This window comes from Electrophorus electricus, chromosome 16 (genome assembly GCF_013358815.1).
Source record: "Electrophorus electricus isolate fEleEle1 chromosome 16, fEleEle1.pri, whole genome shotgun sequence".
In the NCBI taxonomy this organism is placed as follows: domain Eukaryota; kingdom Metazoa; phylum Chordata; class Actinopteri; order Gymnotiformes; family Gymnotidae; genus Electrophorus; species Electrophorus electricus.
Genome location: NC_049550.1, coordinates 15,099,050 through 15,118,135, shown reverse-complemented (window position 1 = coordinate 15,118,135; position 19,086 = coordinate 15,099,050). Strand labels below are relative to the sequence as shown.

Below are 19,086 nucleotides of genomic sequence, written 5' to 3'. Positions count from 1 at the left end.
CACAAGATGTCATAGGTTTTCTTATCTATTCTGTTGAATAGATGCACCATGTCAACAGAAAACAAAAATATAATTTCAAAGCCATGTTGTTTATTTTAAGGGAAGCTGATTTGCTGTGTATCCAACTGAAAAACACTGAGGGTGTATGAGAACGGAGGAAATTATGCAAATTAGAAATGCATGCAAATTAATGATGGAGGGTTGAACATAAAAAAAAAAAAAAAAAAACATCTTGGTTAAAGGCATATGTTATCTACTGACTTGGGGCCTGAATATCTTACATTTACATTTTAGCAGACACTCTTATCCAGAGCGACTTACAAAAGTGCTTTGTCATTTATGCATAGAATACATCCAAGTACAGTACAGTAGGTACTGTACAGTAGGTACATCTTAGTGTCTTACCAGAATATCTTAATATCTTATGGGGATTATATCTCTATTTTTTCTTTTTCTTTTTTTAACTGTTCATTGTTCACAGGTTCACAGAGGATTCACATTATTAGTCAGGCTATTTAAGGGACGTGGTATGGTCTAATGTTTTTTGTAGTTACTTGTAATAACCTTATCAGTTGCTGTATAAATGCACTGAAATATGTAGCTAGGATCATGTTTCATATACAATCACTCTATATTCTGTTTATGTCTATATGTGAATTTCACTTGGTTTCTGACTTGATGGTCAGAATAACAATAAGAAAACAAATAAGAAAACTATAACCCGTATTCAAGCACTCTCCTCCATGTGCGTTTCCACCGATGGGTGATGATGAAATGAACCAAATGGAAATGCAGAGAAAAAAAGAAGGCAAGAAAGTGCACAAACAGTTCACATGACCTCTAAATAGCATCACATTAAAACCATTCATATGCACGATCTAGCACATCATGCTTCCATGCAGATATGCACCAACTGCTTATCGTCATTCAGCATGTTTTCATATGTCCACCAGAGGTTAGTGTGGAAGTATAATCACAAACCGTGTCTCTAAAGATTCTATTAAGTAAAGTTAAAATGCGTCTATTTTCTTCTAAAGAGGTTTAGAGTTAAATCTTTGCAAATCAATGTTAAAATCATAATAGGAATGCTAAATTTGGCTATGTTTATGTGTTGATGCATAGCTTTGGTGATGCTGATGTATTATGTCAGTCTACACATAACATGGTTTGCCATCTCAAACCTCTTAGTTTAGGTAAACCTAAACCAGTTTCCCTTACTGAAATATCTCAGTGCCGCACACTAGACCACTCATTTAAGGACTCTAGTTGACCTTACTATAAACAGTGATTGTCAGTGTTTTATTATAAATTGAAATTACTCATATTTCTGAAACCACAAAAAAATAAAACCAAACTGTATTTTAAAATATTTAATTTATAATGTAAATTATACTTGAAACACAGTTAACAATTTGCTCTTCATCTAAGAGTGAGTAAGCAAGGAATTAAATGTCCCAATAGATACTGAGGCTTGTCTGACTAATGTGAAGCATGATGATCTGAGCTAGGGTACCAAAGTTACTATTCACGCATGATCAGTAACATGCGACACTTCAAATGTCCCAAACACACCAGATAGGGTAAAACTAGTTAAAAGGATTTATTTTTATCCTACTCTATGTACAGAGGATCTGGTTTTACCTTTTAAGTTATATTAATGTAAAAGTATACAGATTGTTTAATAGTTTAAAAAAAAAAATCAACATCAAGCAGGTAAACTCTTTTACTGTTACCATACCATATCACAGCTGGGCTACAGGTGAATTCATTCACTGTTATCATAGCTTTTACAATTAATCGTTTTTTCGCCGATTACAGACAGACTACGATTTCGCAGACTACAGCCTTCCTGACAGAGGGACCTGGCTGGAGACTTGCATTGGTTGCTGAGCCTGATAGATTTGGAGAAGAGCCAAAGAATGATAGTTTCTGTTCTGATGAGGTTTGATTGGTTAACTGCAATAAACATTGTTTTAGTAGCCTGTTTTCAGTAGCCTGTGCTCTTTGAGGTTTTAGCACCTGGTTGAATTTTTAGTTAGCCACACCTTTTGCCAGGAAAAGAATAAGTAAGATAATAATAAAATAGTTAACAATCACTGACTAATGGCAAAGAATACATACGATAATAATAAGATATTTAACAATCACTGATTAATGGAAAAGAATACATACGATAATAATAAGATATTTAACAATCACTGATTAATGGAACATAATAAATAAATAATAAGCTATCAAGTGACCTTCATATTTTCTGAAAAGCAATCCATTATTATTGCCCTATACAATTTTCATATGTTCATATGCAAATTTTCATATGTCCCACTCACACGTCATAGAGTTTATAAAATATATATTTTTTTATCATTTGAAGTACTATAAATGTTATGAAACTAAATAATTTTAATATGACATGTAAAACTTAGTTTTACAGCAAACATTTATATGTTAAGTATTTTATATGGTATTTCTGATTCTTATAAGGTTTTTACAGAACATTTGCATATGGGTATTCCTGAATTCTTGCATCACGGATTTAAGTCAGACTTGAAAATAAAGGAAAAATTAACCTCACAGTGAAAGGCAACTAACTAGTTAACTACATTTAGAAATCCGATCTAAAATATTTGCTGCTATGTCAAATGTTTTCATATGCAACTTTAGAAACAAAAGGTCTGCATCTCAAACTGCAAGAAAAGCAAGACTCTTTCAAATGCCATTTGCTCACCCATTTCAGCTTGACCCTGACATATCCAAGCATGACAGGTACACGAAGTGTGAGAGATACACAAACGTGAGAGGTACACAAACGTGAGAGGTACACAAATGTGAGAGGTACACAAACGTGAGAGGGGAATGTTGGGAAAAAGGCTGGAGGAAATGGTAACTACAGTAGAGAGTCGACTGTGCAGGTTACTGAGGTAAGGTGTAGATGTTTGAATCTCTCCTCCTCTCCAGCAGTGCATCATTGTCATAGAGCGGGTTCTTCATAGTCTCTTCAGAGAATTCTGTAGTGGAGGAGGTTGCTCCTGTCTGGTTGTTATGCTACCAATGAATAAAGAAAGACATAATTAGCTACATATCACTGGATGACTCATTAAAGTTCACTGAAAGAAACTATAGAAAATGTGGATATACCAAACTGTTTCACAGTTACAAACATAAGTTACTTAAAGTATGTATATCGGGGTAAATCTGTTCGGGTAAGACTAAGGAAAGATACAGGGGTGAGTAATCTGCCCTTTTGTCTATTTAAGACCACATAGTGTAATGTCTGTTTCAGCTGATGTTCCAAATATTAATCACCGTTGATAGACAATCACCGCCACCCATAATTTAAACACTCTATATATGTAAATATTGTTAAATATTGCATACAAAATCAATACATTATATAATTAAAATCTATTCATAAAAATACAAGTAAAAAATATAAAGTACATCACTCACATTAGTCCTTGGGATCTGTATTACTGAATAGATGACATCTGAAGATGCAGTGGCTGAAACCCAAAGAATTAAACCCAGTCACATTAGTAGACATATAACTACTCACCAGTCACTTTATTAGAAATATAACCACTTCCCAGTCACTTAATTAGAACCTCCCAGACCCATGGAACCATGGGTGGGTTGGCTGAGTGAGCAATTTACCCACCACATTTCTAAGTAGTGGAGTGATGCACCATGACATTTAGATTAATCTTAAGCTTGTTTTGATAGATAGTACAAAAGGGCGAAGGGCAAAAGTTAGAGGCAAAATGTTAAAAAATGCTGTTAGTATTGGCCAGGTAAAGACCAATGAGCAGGTTCAACTTCAGTGAAAGAATTCAAAACAGAAGGCTTGTAAGAACAACTTAGAATCTAGATATCTTGCATCTGTTTATGGGGAGATTGTGAGGAACTCTTCTTTTAAAATGGTTCATTATTCATTTCTATAATTCACAAGGAACTAACTGCTTGAACTGTCAAGCAGGTGGCAGTTGACTTCTAATACAAAGATTTTCAACTATTGTTATCTGGAGATATCTGGATCAGCATTTTCCAATACATGAATGTAAGAATTTGATTATCCAGACAAATTTTATCCAAATTTAAAGTTTTGAAAAACTGTCCCAAGATAACGGACTCTGAATAGCTAAGATAGATGTTCTTGTATCCATAACTGCAGTTAATACTTTGGTGAGTAATTTTGAGTCAGAGGTGGTGCAGGTGTATTACTGACACAGTCCCTATATTGTAGATGTACCTGTAATACAGGTGCATTTAATAGATGAACAGTTACAGACTGTGGCCCATCTATGGCCAGGTACACCTTTTCGTCCATTCTCTACCCTGTGCATTACTGCCCCTGACAGAATATTATTTGGGTGGCTTTACGTGGTAGTGTTGTGCTGGTTCAAGTGTACAGGGTTCAGCAGTGTGATATTTTTACATATGATGTCATTTCTGGGATTAGAGTGGTTACCCGCCTAAAAATATCCATTTAACTGTGGCTCTGTATGTGTTATACACTAATCACAGATGAAGATCTAGCATAGGACATACAAAATGTGCATGGCAGGACCATATTCTTCAACTGCTCACCTTAAAGACAAAAGGTGTGTGTGTGTGTGTGTGTGTGTGTGTGTGTGTGTGTGTGTGTGGAGACCTACTTTGAGATCCACGTATTGTCTTCCTGTATTTATAAAGAGTGATCATGCTCACGCCAAATAAGTTCACCATGACAACCAGTCCTATAACTGTGTACAGTAGGGTCCCTGTGAGACCAGAGAAATAAAAGAAAAACACTGTGTGTACCACATCAGGGTGGGTCTCTGGGATTGCCTAAGAAAATATAACACTGCAGTATAGCCTTTTAGGAAGCAATGTTTAGAGACCTCTAACACTATTTATAAATGTGGATGTAGCATTGCATTCTAACTTTGATTTTCTGATATTAATGATTGCCCCTTCACGTGGTACAGCTCGCCATGTGCAGTGTGAGTTGACAGTTGTGTAGCTCAGTGTTGATGATAATAGCTTTTAATATACAATTATTGATAATCATACTTCACTATAATTATACTATAAATACTAAAAAATAATTATTACTGGAAAAACGAAGTCTCGAATTTATAATGTAGACTAAAAAAAAAGTCACCTATAAAAAGTCACCTATACCTGAATATTACATTATAATGTGTGTGAGTGGGAAGGGGCTGCAGTGTGTCTGCCATGCCTGCCGTGCTGTTTTTATCTGATTCAGGTTTAAATAAAGTTCTAAGAATAAAGTGTAAGATACCTGTGAATGTCAGAGAGATGCTGACCAGTTGATGATTTGAAACGTTGTTTTCAGTTGTGAATGGAGAGATGATGGTAGTTGTGGAGGTGGAGGGTTCAGATGAGGTTACTGTTTGTGGAACAGCAGTTACTGGAGTAGTTTTGTGTGTAGAGGAGGAGGGGGCTTGCATGTGTGTTCATAAGAGAGGAAGAAAGATTTTAATACATATGGTAAATGTTCACAAAAAAAAAAAACAAAAAAAACTGATAAAACCATGCCTGTACTGTAAGGGTTGGCACCAGGCCGAGGCCCCTCCGGCCACCAGAGGGAGGCCTCGAGTCAACCACACCACTAATCAGGCTTAACACCCAACAGCTGGGCTAGACCTTATATAAGCCCAGTGACCCAGTGCTGGGTCTTTGCCAAAGTTCTGAGCCAAGCTGCTAGCTAGTAACTTAAGGTATTGAGGTCTGTGTGATCTCGTGCTACACCTTACTTCTGGGCTGCGAGGGTGTCTGTGTTTTTACATGTCTCCTCATCTCTCCAGTTTTCTCTCTTAAGTCTGCCTCTCCAGAGGCTTCCCTTAGCCATTGAAGTTCCTCCCCATTTTCTGGTTTTGTTTGGCAAGTTTGTTTTTTTTCCTCAGTGCATCAGGGTTGCCATGTCTTCCCCTGGCATCCTTTGTTCTCCCTTTTTTCCATGCTCAGCGTGGTGTTTCGTTTTTCCTTTTGTTTTACCTGACTCAAGCTGACCTGCGTTTGAGACCACCTCACATGTACTGTGTAAAGGCCCATGACTCTTACCTTCTGTAACTGTGAGAAGCACTTCAATGTATGTGTCCTTAAACCATCGCTCCACTCCACACCAATATGTCCCACTGTCTGTCTTCTGGAGTTCAGTGATGTTCACAGTAAAACGTCCATCACCTAAATCCTTCAGCTTGTATTTTGTAGTAGATGATTGATCAGATTTAATCAAAATGTCCTTATCTGTTTTACATGGTTTCCTGCAGAAATACTTTTTGTTGTCATCAGCCATCCTATGAGAACATGAGATCATCACAAATCCTCCAACCTGACCAGTCACTCTAACAGTTGATGCCACAGATCTCACTTTTGTCACAAATGTACACATACAGGAAAAATAAATATGCAATTAGAATTCATCAAACCACACATAAATATGACTACACGTGGTCATAAAACAAAGTCTATTATGTTTTCAGTTAGAAACTACCAGGTCTTGTTGAGAACTGTCTGGCATACACATGAGCAGTGGAAATGCTGAACATTTACAAATCCAATTTATAGAACTTTGTAGTGAAAACGCTGAATGTTTACAAATGCAGTTTGTAGAACTACAGAGCAAGTGTGGTTAAGGATGGCATAGAGTAAAATGACATGCAGTACTAAAAGGAAATGACAACATTGTTAAGCGAGGCCTCTGTAGAAACTGGTTTTGTTTGATGTCTACTGTGGCTAATAATGCCTAAACTGACAAACATGACTATAGTTTCCTTTTTCAGATCTATTTCATTTACTTGATGTAAAATCTTTCTACAGGAAATTCATTTACTGTTAATTTGCTTGAATTACATACAATTAGAGTTCATTCAGATATACTAAACTCTGATAGTTATAATATGAACGTTATGTAGACTTTTGTCTGTCTCCACTTCACAGTACCAAAGGCAGCTGCACTTCTGAATTCTACATTTATCTGCACCAGAATTCAGAATTCACCCAACTGCTAACTTAACATTACAGTCTTGACATTATACAGGCATCTTTTTACTGTCAAATTCCATCCTTTTTTATTCTTAACGTCAGGACTTACCAGAAAGAAGAATCAATACCATACAAAAGTACATTATTCTGATGTGCAGAACTATGTTTAAAGTCAAGTTAATCCCAGGAGTTTTTGTTGTAGTTCTATCAGATTCTGTCTAGTTTAATGTTATCCATGCTTCAGTGTAACTGCCTCTAAAGAAGCAATCAGAGTGAATTCTAAGGAGGAACTAACAGCTCAGCACTAGTGGTTTGGGCCGGAAATGAAACTTATTTTTATTTTTATTACAAAATAAAATTTAAATGAACTAACTCTTTAGAGACAATGTAAAGACCAACGTAATGTTGAATTTCACTCCCACAGAGTTGATTTACAACTGCTGTCAGCATATTGGTCTGGGAGCATATATTTGTATACACACAACTAGCATAAGGCAACTGCAATGTACACAAGCATAAGAGAGTGCCTGAGAAACACAGCATGTCATCAGAGGTCAGTGTGCTGCTGCAAGTTGGCCGCTAACATGATGGATGAATCAACAGCTTTCTAATCTGTACAGCACACGTGTGATCAATGTTTGCTCCTCCAGTCCAGGATACAGCAGGCCGTCTATACAGCAGGTGATAGCAGCATAAGAGGAGGGGTTGGTGGCTTTGGGTGTGGTGGTGTGAGTCTCTTGGTTGAAGCTGTGTGGGTGGGAAATGGCTGTAAAATAGATGTGTGAGTACAGACTTTCTTCATCCAGGCCACTAGTGGAAGAGATGGTGGAATATTCATATCCTGGTGGCTGTTGAGAAAAGTAAGCAGTGAGATTGTAGATGAACTCCGGTACCATCCAACACAGCTCTAAAAAGTTAATGCTGCTATGTCTTCTTCAGTGAGAAACCCACTTCACACTGTGCAAAATTTACTTTTAAATGTACATATCCATCAGTATGCTCTCCCTGCCATTAGCCTCCTGTGACCGGTGGCAGCTGAGCAGTTGACATTGGTTTACATTTTGGACCTCACTCATTATTACCAAATAACATCTATTACCAAAGTGTCAGTCTTTAATAATTGCAAGTGACCTAATTATATAGAACTATTTAAGTGAAGTTCACTAATGCTGAAGTGCTTTGAGATCTTTGTAAATCTTCTTCTGCTAATATACAAGTGGTAAAGTCATAAGTCATGGTGGTCAGGTGGTTTTCAGGTGAGTAACTGTAGTATACTTTTTTATTACTGGTTGTCGGTTACTATTTTTTGATGACATATATATGTCTGCAATTTCAAATCAAGCCTTTTGTACATGTTTCCCCTCATTCCCCTGTCCCTCTCCTTCAGCATGTAGACATACTGCAGAATAACAAACCCAAACATTACACTGACACAAACAATAACTGGAGGTCTGCACCTACATTTTGCTTCCTCGTGTCTCCTCTTGTATTGTGCAGAAATGCCATGATGCCAAATATGATCACTGTGCCAACCAGACCAGCAGCAATACACAGAAGGATACCTTTTGAGCAAAAAAAAAAAAAAAAAAAAAAAAAGTTAGATTTTGGATTACATCAAAGATTGAAGTGACCCCCTATTCCCCATTCCCCAACTCTACCCAGCCACGGGGTATGGTGCTGGCGCATTGAGATGAGGAGACTGCAAGTTTGTTGGGGGAAGTGGGAAATCATACTGGTGTGTTGGGGCAATGGGGTGTCATAGTGGTGTGTTGTGGAGACTGGTGTATTATAGCAGTGCGTTGGGGATATTGGGATGTCATACTGATGTGTTTGGGGGGGGTTTGGGTGTAATACTGGTGCATTGTGGGGCCTAGGGTTTCATACTGGTGTGTCGGTGGGTATTAGGATATCATACTACTGCGTTAGGAGATTATGGTGTCATACTTGTATGTTGGGGTATAGAGGTGTCATACTGATGCATTGGGGGTTTTTGGGGTGTCATCCTTGTCCGTTGGGGGGGATTTGGGTGTCATACTGGTGCATTGGGAGGGATTAAAGTGTCATACCGAGGCGTTGGTAGGGAGTGAGACTCGAGTGCTGCTTTGGAGTGTCTTTATTCTCCATAGCAAAACCAAACATAAGCGCACAGCAGTGAACTGGAGAAAACAAACAAAAGAACTAGGACTGCACTGAAAGAAGAGTAGTTGTGACACAGCAGAGTGAGTAGCTCAGGGTTAGCACACAGTAAACTCTGGGCACAGCAGTGAGGAATAATGCGCAACACTGGACTAGTGTTCCTGTAGTTTTTAAATAGGAGAAACAGACAGACAAACAATTAAGTCTACAATTAAATGTGTAGACAATTAATACTCACTGTGATGAGGCAAAACTTGAGAAGAGAGAAGAATATGAAAACAGAAATGGTGTCATCCAAACAGAAATGTTTTTAAACTGATTCCTGTTTAAATATAGTCCTAAGAATTACATTTAAGATACCTGTGGATGTCAGAGAGATGCTGGCCAAACGACAAGTAGAAAACCCAATTTCAATTGTGAAGGGAGAGATGGTGGTAGTTGTGGAGGTGGAGATTTCAGATGAGGTTTCTGTTTGTAGAACAGTTCTTGTAGTTTTGTGTGTAGAGGGGGAGGGGGCTTGAAAGAGAGGAAGAAAGATTAATACTTATGGTGAATGTTCACCAAAAAAAACCAAAGCTGATAGAATCATTCCAGTACTGTGTAAAGGCCCATGACTCTTACCTTCTGTAACTGTGAGAAGCACTTCAATGTATGTGTCCTTAAACCATCGCTCCACTCCACACCAATATGTCCCACTGTCTGTCTTCTGGAGTTCAGTGATGTTCACAGTAAAACGTCCATCACCTAAATCCTTTAGCTTGTATTTTGTAGTAGATGACTGATCAGATTTAATCAAAATGTCCTTATCTGTTTTACATGGTTTCCTGCAGAAATACTTTTTGTTGTCATCAGCTATCTTATGAGAACATGAGATCATCACAAATCCTCCAACCTGACCAGTCACTCTAACAGTTGATGCCACAGATCTCACTTCTGTCACAAATGTACACATACAGGAAAAATAAATATGCAATTAGAATTCATCAAACCACACATAAATATGACTACACGTGGTCATAAAACAAAGTCTATTATGTTTTCAGTTAGAAACTACCAGGTCTTGTTGAGAACTGTCTGGCATACACATGAGCAGTGGAAATGCTGAACATTTACAAATCCAATTTATAGAACTTTGTAGTGAAAACGCTGAATGTTTACAAATGCAGTTTGTAGAACTACAGAGCAAGTGTGGTTAAGGATGGCATAGAGTAAAATGACATGCAGTACTAACAGGAAATGACAACATTGTTAAGCGAGGCCTCTGTAGAAACTGGTTTTGTTTGATGGCTACTGTGGCTAATGATGCCTAAACTTACAAACATGTTTCCTTTTTCATATTTATTTCATTTACTTTATGTAAAATCTTTCTACAGGAAATTCCTTTACTGTTAATTTGCTTGAATTACATACAATTAGAGTTCATTCAGTCATTTTCAATCAGAAACTACCAGGAGTGGTGAAAACACTGAATGTCTACAAATGCACATTGTATAAGTAGTGTGGCTACAGAGCAAGTATTGTTATGGATGTCGTCAATGAATACATCCTGACCAAAATCTTGGTTTCTTGATTAAAATATATGGTGAAAATCTTTGTATATTTAGTTGCTAAAATTGCTCAGACTCAGGTTGGTTATATTGTACAATGTAGTTTGCTGAGTACAAACTGAAGCATGAGATTGGCAGAGACAGCAGAACTTCCCCATTATATTTTAACTGCATTACAGTATCTCAGAATTCCACTGGCTACTCATCCAATATAACAAGGCTGTTTTTCATGAAAAATATTCTCAAATGCCTGATGTCTGATGTTATCTAATTTTAATTATTATTAATTATGTATTTTCTCATTTATACATAATAAAAAGTTGGAACTTGCCATATAGTAGAATCCAGGTAAAAAAACAAATGTCCATGGTTTTAACTATTACATTATCTTTATTCCAGAATGTCCTATCAGTTCCAGTCTGGTTAGCATTAGAGATCCTTTTATGTTGCTGTTTGGGTTTGTTTCTAAAAAAAAAAAAAAAAAAGGGTTGTGCAATATTCAGAAACAGAAAGCTGAGCACCCACATTTTAACCACACAACAGTGGTTTAGAACAGGAAGCTACGTTATAGGATCTTCCCCACTATCACACTCTCTCCCTCTCTCACATTCTCTATTTCTCACTCATTTTCTGATCTTAAGTGGTCTTAAACTGGATTACAATGCTTACATTTATTACTGAAACATAAGATATGTCTCCTAGGAGTAAGATGCAGGAGGCTGACTGAAACAACCCCCCCCCCCCAAAAAAAAAAATAAAATAAAATAAAAAACACTATCACGCTCACAGACCGGAGCGTCCCCCGTTTCCATGGCTACCTAACTAAATAGTTGTTTTCCCACTATTGTCTGTTTCTATGGTTTTCTGTCTATTTAGAGCTTGTTTCTGCAGCTTGTGGTTGCTGGTCATTGTATAAATCCTCGTTTCTATGTGCTTCCTGCACGTCAGGCTATTTCTCTCTGTCTACGTTGCTTTCTCTGTTCGTATTTGCCTGTTTTATTCTATTCTCAGTCCTCATCTGGTGTTCTCCCCGTCGCTTCGCTTCCTCTCTGTTTAGGTTTCTCTTCCTATGTTCGTAAACGAAAGTGTTGTCTAGTTTCCTTTTAGCTCTGTTACTTGTTGTTTTGTCTAGCTTAAGTAACCCAGTTCCATGTATTTTCCGCTTGTCCTAGTTTTACGCCTTATCGTTGTTCTCCCTAAGTTTTTCCTTGGGGTTTAATTCCTTTTTCCTGTTTCCTAGTTCTCGCTCTTACCGTGTTTAGCCTGTTGTTCTTCGTTCTATTCTGCATCATTTCCCTGGTTATTCTGTCTTTTTGTTTTTAAACTTATTATTCATTCTATCCTGTCTGTTCTTTTTATGGCTTCCATAGTTTGTGGGTTTTAGTTCCTTCTCACGTCTGAGGCGTTGTCATTGCGCAAGTGCGTTTGCGCTCTACCTCCCAAACGTTACAACCATACATATGTTCAATTAATTAGTCCAAATCTGGAACAATAATTTTAACTAGTCATTTCAAGACTATGATGACTAAGTAATGCTAGGGAGGCCCGAAATGACAAAAGATCTCCAAAAAAAAACAACATAAGTTCAGAAGTGCACACAGAGAGAGCACAACACAAACTCTACATAGCCTAACAATAAACAAAGGCAAGAGGTCAAATGAAATGACAGGCCACTCCTATCATACCTGCTTCATAGTGAGTCATATAGATATATATTATCATGTATATTTAAAAAAAACTTACACAAAAAAAAAATTGGTCTGTCAACTGGCAGATAGTTGATGGTGTGGTAAACTGAGCTGTATCAAAGGAAAAACTGCTCCAGGCAGACTGGTAAAAAGAAGCCTTTAAATGTTACGTCGTCCAAAGCAATCAATCCCTTTATGGGAATGGAGGAACCACCAATCATGCAGCAGTGTGACCTGAAAACGCACAGACGAGACCAAATGCAAAAAAACTCAAATCAGGCCACAACACAACAAAAACAAAAAGTATAAACAAAAGGCAAGATAATTTAAACAATTTGCATAGACCGTGCAAGATGGGGCACCCACCAACACATTAGCATTACCCCTTTTATAGAGAATTTTGAGACTAAACCCTTGAACAATCACAGCCCAGCTTTGATTAAAAAAAAATTCTGAATTGCTAAAACACTAAACCCCATTCTTGGAACACAACTGCCAAAACTCATTTATTGAATTAATAACTCTTTTCACATACTTTGACACAGATTTCATATCTGAATCAACCTTTTTTTGCAAAACTTTAAACACATTCTCAGAGTAGCATCTAGCGGTATGCAAAAATTGGATAGTTTAAGAAAACCACTTGTCAGTGAGGGTAAATGGCAAAAAAATAGCTTCAATTTGCTAGGGAGCATAAAGATTGGACTCTGGAGCAATGGAAGAAGGTCATGTGGTCTGATGAGTCCAGATTTATCTTGTTCCAGAGTGATGGCCTAGTGCCTACTGTACAAGCCTGTGGGGGCAGTGCTATGATCTAGAGTTGCTGCAGTTGGTCAGGTCTAGGTTCAGCAATGTTGTGTCCAAAGAATGAGGTCAGCTGACTACCTGAATATACTGAATGACCAGGTTATTCCATCAATGGATTTTTTCTTCCCTGATGGCACAGGCATATTCCAAGATAACAATGCCAGGATTCAACAGGCTCAAATTGTGAAAGAGTGGTTCAGGGAGCATGAGACATCATTTTCACACATGGATTGGCCACCACAGAGTCCAGACCTGAACCCTATTGAGAATCTTTGGGATGTGCTGGAGAAAACTTTGTGCAGTGGTCCAAACCTCCCATCATCAATACAAGATCTTGGGGGGAAAAATTAATGCAACTCTGTACAGAAATAAATGTTGTGACATTGCAGAAGCTTGTGGTGATGCCACAGCGAATGCATGCCGTAATCAAAGTTAAAGGTGGTCTAATTAAATATTAGTGTTGCCCCCTTCCCGATATCTTTTTTGTGTGTGTGTGTGTGTGTGTCATACTTAAATGTTTCAGATCATCACACAAAAATTTTAGTATTAGACAAAGATCACATAAGTAAACACAAAATACAGTTTTTAAATGAAGGTTTTTATTATCAAGGGGGGGGGGGGGGGGGGAATCCAAACCTACATGGCCCTGTGTGAAAAAGTGATTGGTCTTCCAAAAATGGCCTGCATGGCAGAGTTCCAAGATGAAAACCACTGCTGAGCAAAAAGAACATAAAGGCTCGTCTCAGTTTTGACAGAAAACATCTTGATGATCCCCAAGACTTTTGGGAAAATATTCTGTGGACTGATGAGGCAAAAGCTTAACTTTTTGGAAGGTGTAAAAAGTAACAGCATTTCAGAAAAGGAACATCATACCAACAGTAAAATATGGTGGTAGTAGTGTGATGGTCTGGGGCTGTTTTGCTGCTTCAGGACCTGGAAAAATGACTGTGGTAAATGGAACCATGAATTCTTCTGTCTACCAAAAAATCCTGAAGGAAAATATCCGGCCATCTGTTCGTGACCTCAAGCTGAAGTGCACTTAGGTTCTGCAGTAGGACAATGATCCAAAACACACCATCAAATCCAACTCTGAATGGCTTAAGAAAAACAAAATGAAGACTTTGGAGTGGCCTAGTCAAAGTCCTGACCTGAATCCAATTGAGATGCTGTGGCATGACCTTAAAAAGGCAGTTCATGCTTGAAAACCCTCCAATGTGGCCAAATTACAACAGTCCTGCAAAGATCGGTGGGCCAAAATTCCACCACAGTGCTGTAAAAGACTGCCAGTTATTGCAAATGCGTGATTGTAGTTGCTGCTAAGGATGGCCCAACCAGTTATTAGGTTTAGGGGCAATCACTTTTTCACACAGGGCCATGTAGGTTTGGAATTTTTTTTTTTCCCTTAAAAATAAAAAAGCTTCATTTTAAAAACTGCTTTTGTGTTTACTTATCTTTGTCTAACATCTAAATTTGTTTGATTATCTGAAACATTTTAAGTGTGACAAACATGCAAAAAAATAAGATATCAGGATGGGGCAAACTTTTTTTTTTTTCTCTCCCTCATATGTGCATGTATGTGGCAGTGAACTATAGGCATGTTACATAGACTAGAATATATATATATATATTCATGACTACAGACACAGAACAGTTCTAAAGCCAGTAAAAATAAATTCACAAAGGACAAAGCTACTATTCAAATATTCAGTGTTTGTGAGCTGTGTTTAGGTCCAGTGTGGGTTCACAGGCATCTGAGAGAAGTTGGAGATTATAAAATCAAGATTACTCTTCATCTTTTAAGATACACTAGAAAATGGTTTTACTCTTAATCATTTTTATAGCAAAACAAGAGAAGGAAACCACTTTAAACTCTCATTAAAGGTGTTTGTTGCTTTGTATTTTCTTAATATATTAAAGTACTGATGTAGGTTTTTATGGGGAATGTATTAATATGAGATCTTTGAGAGAAACTAAGGCTTCATTTCAGCTGCAGGGCAAATAGTTCTGAACCCCATCATTATAACCATTCTGGCAGAATTCCATACATACACAATTTGTCATGGAAAGCTTAAACCCCAGGCTTAGCCCGGTTAGCTACAAAACCTTGTTGTGGTTGGAATGATGTAGGGATACTTTAATTCTTCATTTGTCTTTTTTTGCCACATATCATCTTTTTATTTTTAATGAAATATTTGCTAAAACAGTATTGCGTTGTTTTTTCAAGTCACATCCATTCAGGATTTACTCTTTTCTGCTGCTCTCCTATGCCATTGATCCTTGTAGAAAGTAATGGTTGACACTCTGGATTAGGGGAGTCACTACTGAGCAGACTTTACTTTCAGAGCAAAAGTGTGACCTCCCAGATAAACCTGCCCCACAGCAAAATTCTCAATCATTTCACATGTGAAATCTGTACACGTTGGAGTTGCCCCCTTGTGCTGGAGGTTAGTTCATCTTAAATTAATTGGATTGTGAGGTCAGTGAAGTCCAGTTGCCGCAGATATGAGGAGGCTGAGGAGATTACAGAAGCAAGTCCCTCACAACTTGTTTCACTGAGGCTGCATCGGTCCAGTCTAGTTAAAATATTTTAGAGAGAGAAATTTGTCTGCAGTACAATACTATCAAAAGGGGGCAGACCACAACAGAATAAGAAATATATATATATATATATATATATATATATATATATAAAAATGTATACACCACTCAACCAATTTAACACCACTGCATTAAAACCACTGACAGGTGAAATTAATAAAATTCATTATATCATTACAATGGCAGCTATCAGGAAATTGGTTATATTTAGGCAGTAATGAACAGCAGGAAATATGGCTAAATGTCAGGATCTGAGCGACTTTGACAAGGGTCAAATTATGATGGCCCAGCAACTGGTTCAGAGCATCTCCAAAATGCATCAAATCTTATGAGGTAGTATCCAGTATTCAGTTATTAGTACACACTAAAATTTGTCCAAGAAGTGACAAGCAAAACGGCGACAGGGTGGTGAGCACCTAAAGCGCAAGGTGCGTGTGCAGAGTGAAGGCTAGCCCATGTGATCTAATCCCAGACTGTATCACAAATTTCTGAAAAGGTTCATGCTGAATGTAATAGAAAGTTGTCAGAATGCATGGTGCCTCACATACACTGTGCTGTGTATTGGGCCCTTGTAGCTGTAGACCAGTGAAGAGTCTGGGTCCACCACCAAACTGAAATGGGCACCTGAGTATCAGAACTGGACCATGCAGCTGTGCTCCAGAAGGGGGTAAGAATCACTCCCCCCCCCCCCCCCCCATCATGTGGATGGCCGGTTGCTTATATGGAGATGGTGCCAGGATGCATTGCAGGAAGAAGCCAAGCCAGCAGAGGCAATGTGATGCACTGAGCAATGTTCTGCAGGAAAACCTTGGTATTCATGTGTACTGCCTACCTAGTGTTGCAGGATAATGCACCCTGCCACACTGCAAAAAAAATGTTCAGGCATGGTTTGAGGAACAAGAGATCAAGGTGTTGACTTGGGCTCCAAATTCCCCAGATCTTAATCCAATCAAGCATATGTAGTATGTGCTGGAAAAACAAGTCTGATCTATGGAGGCCCCACCTTGCAACTTACAGGAGCTGTTGCTAACATCTTGGTGCCAGATACCACAGGACACCTTCAGAAGTCTTGTGGAGTCCATGGGTCAGAACTGTTTTGTCAAGACAAGCGGGGCCTACACCTTATTAGTGTTTTAATGGTATGGCTGATCGGTGTGTGTGTGTGTGTGTGTGTGTGTTGTAAATATCTTTCAACATTTCTACATTCTATGAGAAAATTAATTTTGTTAATACATTTTACTTACAAAGAGTGGTTTGAGTATCCCACAACAGGAAGTAGTCTCACCAGCCCTTCATCAGTTTCTGTGTATTTCCTCAAGTCAAACAGCTTCTGAGGATCCTCTGAAATCATTAACAGAAACACAAGAGCTGACCACTGTGTGGGAGACAGTTCCTCATAAGAAAGACTACCCAGCTTCACATAGCTCTGAACTTCTTCCACCAGTGAGTTATCTCTCAGATCATTCAGGCAGTAAAACAGATTGATGCTTCTCTCAGGTGTGATGTTTGCCCTGATTTTCTCTTTAAGGAGATTTATTGTGTCATCAACATTCACTTCACATGTTTTCATTTTTGGCAGGAGCTGCTTGACTTGGTTCTTGTAAGATTTGATGGACAGTCCTAGCAGGAAGCAGAGGAAAAGGTCCAGATGGCCTGTCTTACTCTGCAAGGCCTCATTAACCACACTCCTGTGCAGATCAAGCATTGTGTGCTGGACAAACCATTTGAATACTCCACAGGACTGGATTCCTTTTATTGTTTCTGTGTACATAAAACATGTAGAGAGCAGCAAGGAACTCCTGAATGCTGAGATGCACAAAGCTAAAGCAAATCTCCTGCATTTCAACATCCAGCTTGAATATTTGTGCAGATGCCAGAATACACAAAGACCTCTAGGACGTCAATGCCAGACACCTTTAAGTCCTCCTCATAAAAGATCACATTACCCTTCTGCAACTGCAGAAATACCAACTGGTACTTTTTCTTAGTCATTATGGTCTGAAAGATCAGAAAGTAAGTATACATCCCAGTCAATGTTGAGGAAATCTTCTGAACATTGATTAAGCATTTTCTGGAGCACAGTGGCAAAGATGCAACAAAAGACAGGTGGGTGACACATTATGTGAAGGCTTCTAAATGTATTTATGTGGGCAATGATTTTGTTGGCTTCATCTGGATCACTGATCCTTTTCCTAAAGTATACCTCCTTCTGTTTGTCAGAAAATCCCTGGATTTCCGTGATCTTGTTAAAGCACTCAAGGGGGACCCAACTGAGCGCAGCTGGGTGAGACGTAACCCAGACCAGAGCAGCTGGAACCAGCTCTGCTGCAATGAGGTTGGTGTTCAAAGGAGGTTTGTTGCTGCACGTCATTCACAACCTCATTCTTGGCAAAGTTCAGAGGAAGGTGGCTCACTTCGAGCCCATCCACAATAAAAAGTACCTTACTTTTATCAAAGGGAAGCATGTCTGTGTACTTCACATCTGGAAAGAGTTGGCAGAGCAGCTGCATCAGGCTGCATTTGTCGCTCTATTGGTTTAGGCTCCAGAAGGAATGAAGGAAGGAATGTAATCAATGTCAAGGTTGGCCTTCCCATCAGCCCAGTCTATGATAAACTTATTCACAGAGACCATTTTCCCCACCCCTGTGATGCCTAGAGTGAGCACCTTCCTGATGGCTGTCCTTTTCTCAGGACATGCCTTGAAAATGTCACAGCTTTTGATAGGCGTCAGCGGTGTGGTGGAGATCCTGGAAGATACTTGGATATGTCTCACTTCATGCTCATTGCAGACCGCACCAGTGCCTCCTTTCACAATGTCAAGATCTGTGTAAATCTCTTTCAGATATGTGGAAGGGTTGTCTGATAAGGGCCCTTCATAGATCGTGTCATGTTTTATCTTGAGTGTAGATTTTAACTTCTCACGGAGTATCTTGTGATCTGCACCTAAAGAAGTAAAAAAAAAAATTGATAAATAAATATACTAATTAAATATTGGGTACCTTATTATAAAAGGACAATACTCATAAAGGCTTTATTGATGGTTCATTTAGTAATTGTTAATAGTTAGGTTAGGCTAAAGGTTAATTATTCAATAAAAGGGTCTGTAGAATGTGAATTTAATTATAATGTAGCCAAATTTTCATTTGACTAATATCTTGTTGATCGTTAAAAACTAATAACGTATTAACAAATGTCCAATTCAAATGTGCAAGTCAAAGTAAACTAACTATCCAGTTTCTAATAAAGCGGCTGTCAAACCAGCAAATAACAAACAATAATTTACAGCACAACATTTTCTTTGGAAATGCCAGTAATCTGCT

General features: G+C 38.3%; 2 protein-coding genes across 3 annotated transcripts; both read right to left on the bottom strand.

The window, feature by feature from the left end:
- Nucleotides 1–2,446: 2,446 nt before the first annotated feature.
- LOC113588429 (CMRF35-like molecule 1) lies at nucleotides 2,447–7,161 on the bottom strand. The gene is made up of 6 exons (XM_035534573.1): nucleotides 7,100–7,161; nucleotides 6,067–6,378; nucleotides 5,285–5,413; nucleotides 4,656–4,760; nucleotides 3,451–3,503; nucleotides 2,447–3,045 (listed from the first exon to the last, which is right to left on the bottom strand). Exons 1-6 carry the CDS (start codon nucleotides 7,131–7,133, stop codon nucleotides 2,914–2,916), a joined length of 765 nt encoding a protein of 254 aa, XP_035390466.1. The 5' UTR covers nucleotides 7,134–7,161; the 3' UTR covers nucleotides 2,447–2,913.
- LOC118240058 (CMRF35-like molecule 6) lies at nucleotides 7,057–12,049 on the bottom strand. Of its 2 annotated transcripts, XM_035534566.1 has the most exons (7): nucleotides 11,927–12,049; nucleotides 11,005–11,138; nucleotides 9,748–10,059; nucleotides 9,487–9,642; nucleotides 9,365–9,379; nucleotides 8,452–8,552; nucleotides 7,057–7,838 (listed from the first exon to the last, which is right to left on the bottom strand). In XM_035534566.1, exons 2-7 carry the CDS (start codon nucleotides 11,039–11,041, stop codon nucleotides 7,587–7,589), a joined length of 873 nt encoding a protein of 290 aa, XP_035390459.1. In that variant the 5' UTR covers nucleotides 11,042–11,138; nucleotides 11,927–12,049; the 3' UTR covers nucleotides 7,057–7,586. The 2 variants fall into 2 exon arrangements, with proteins under 2 accessions (XP_035390459.1, XP_035390460.1); XM_035534567.1 differs by lacking the exon at nucleotides 9,365–9,379.
- Between the last annotated feature and the right edge of the window lie 7,037 nt (nucleotides 12,050–19,086).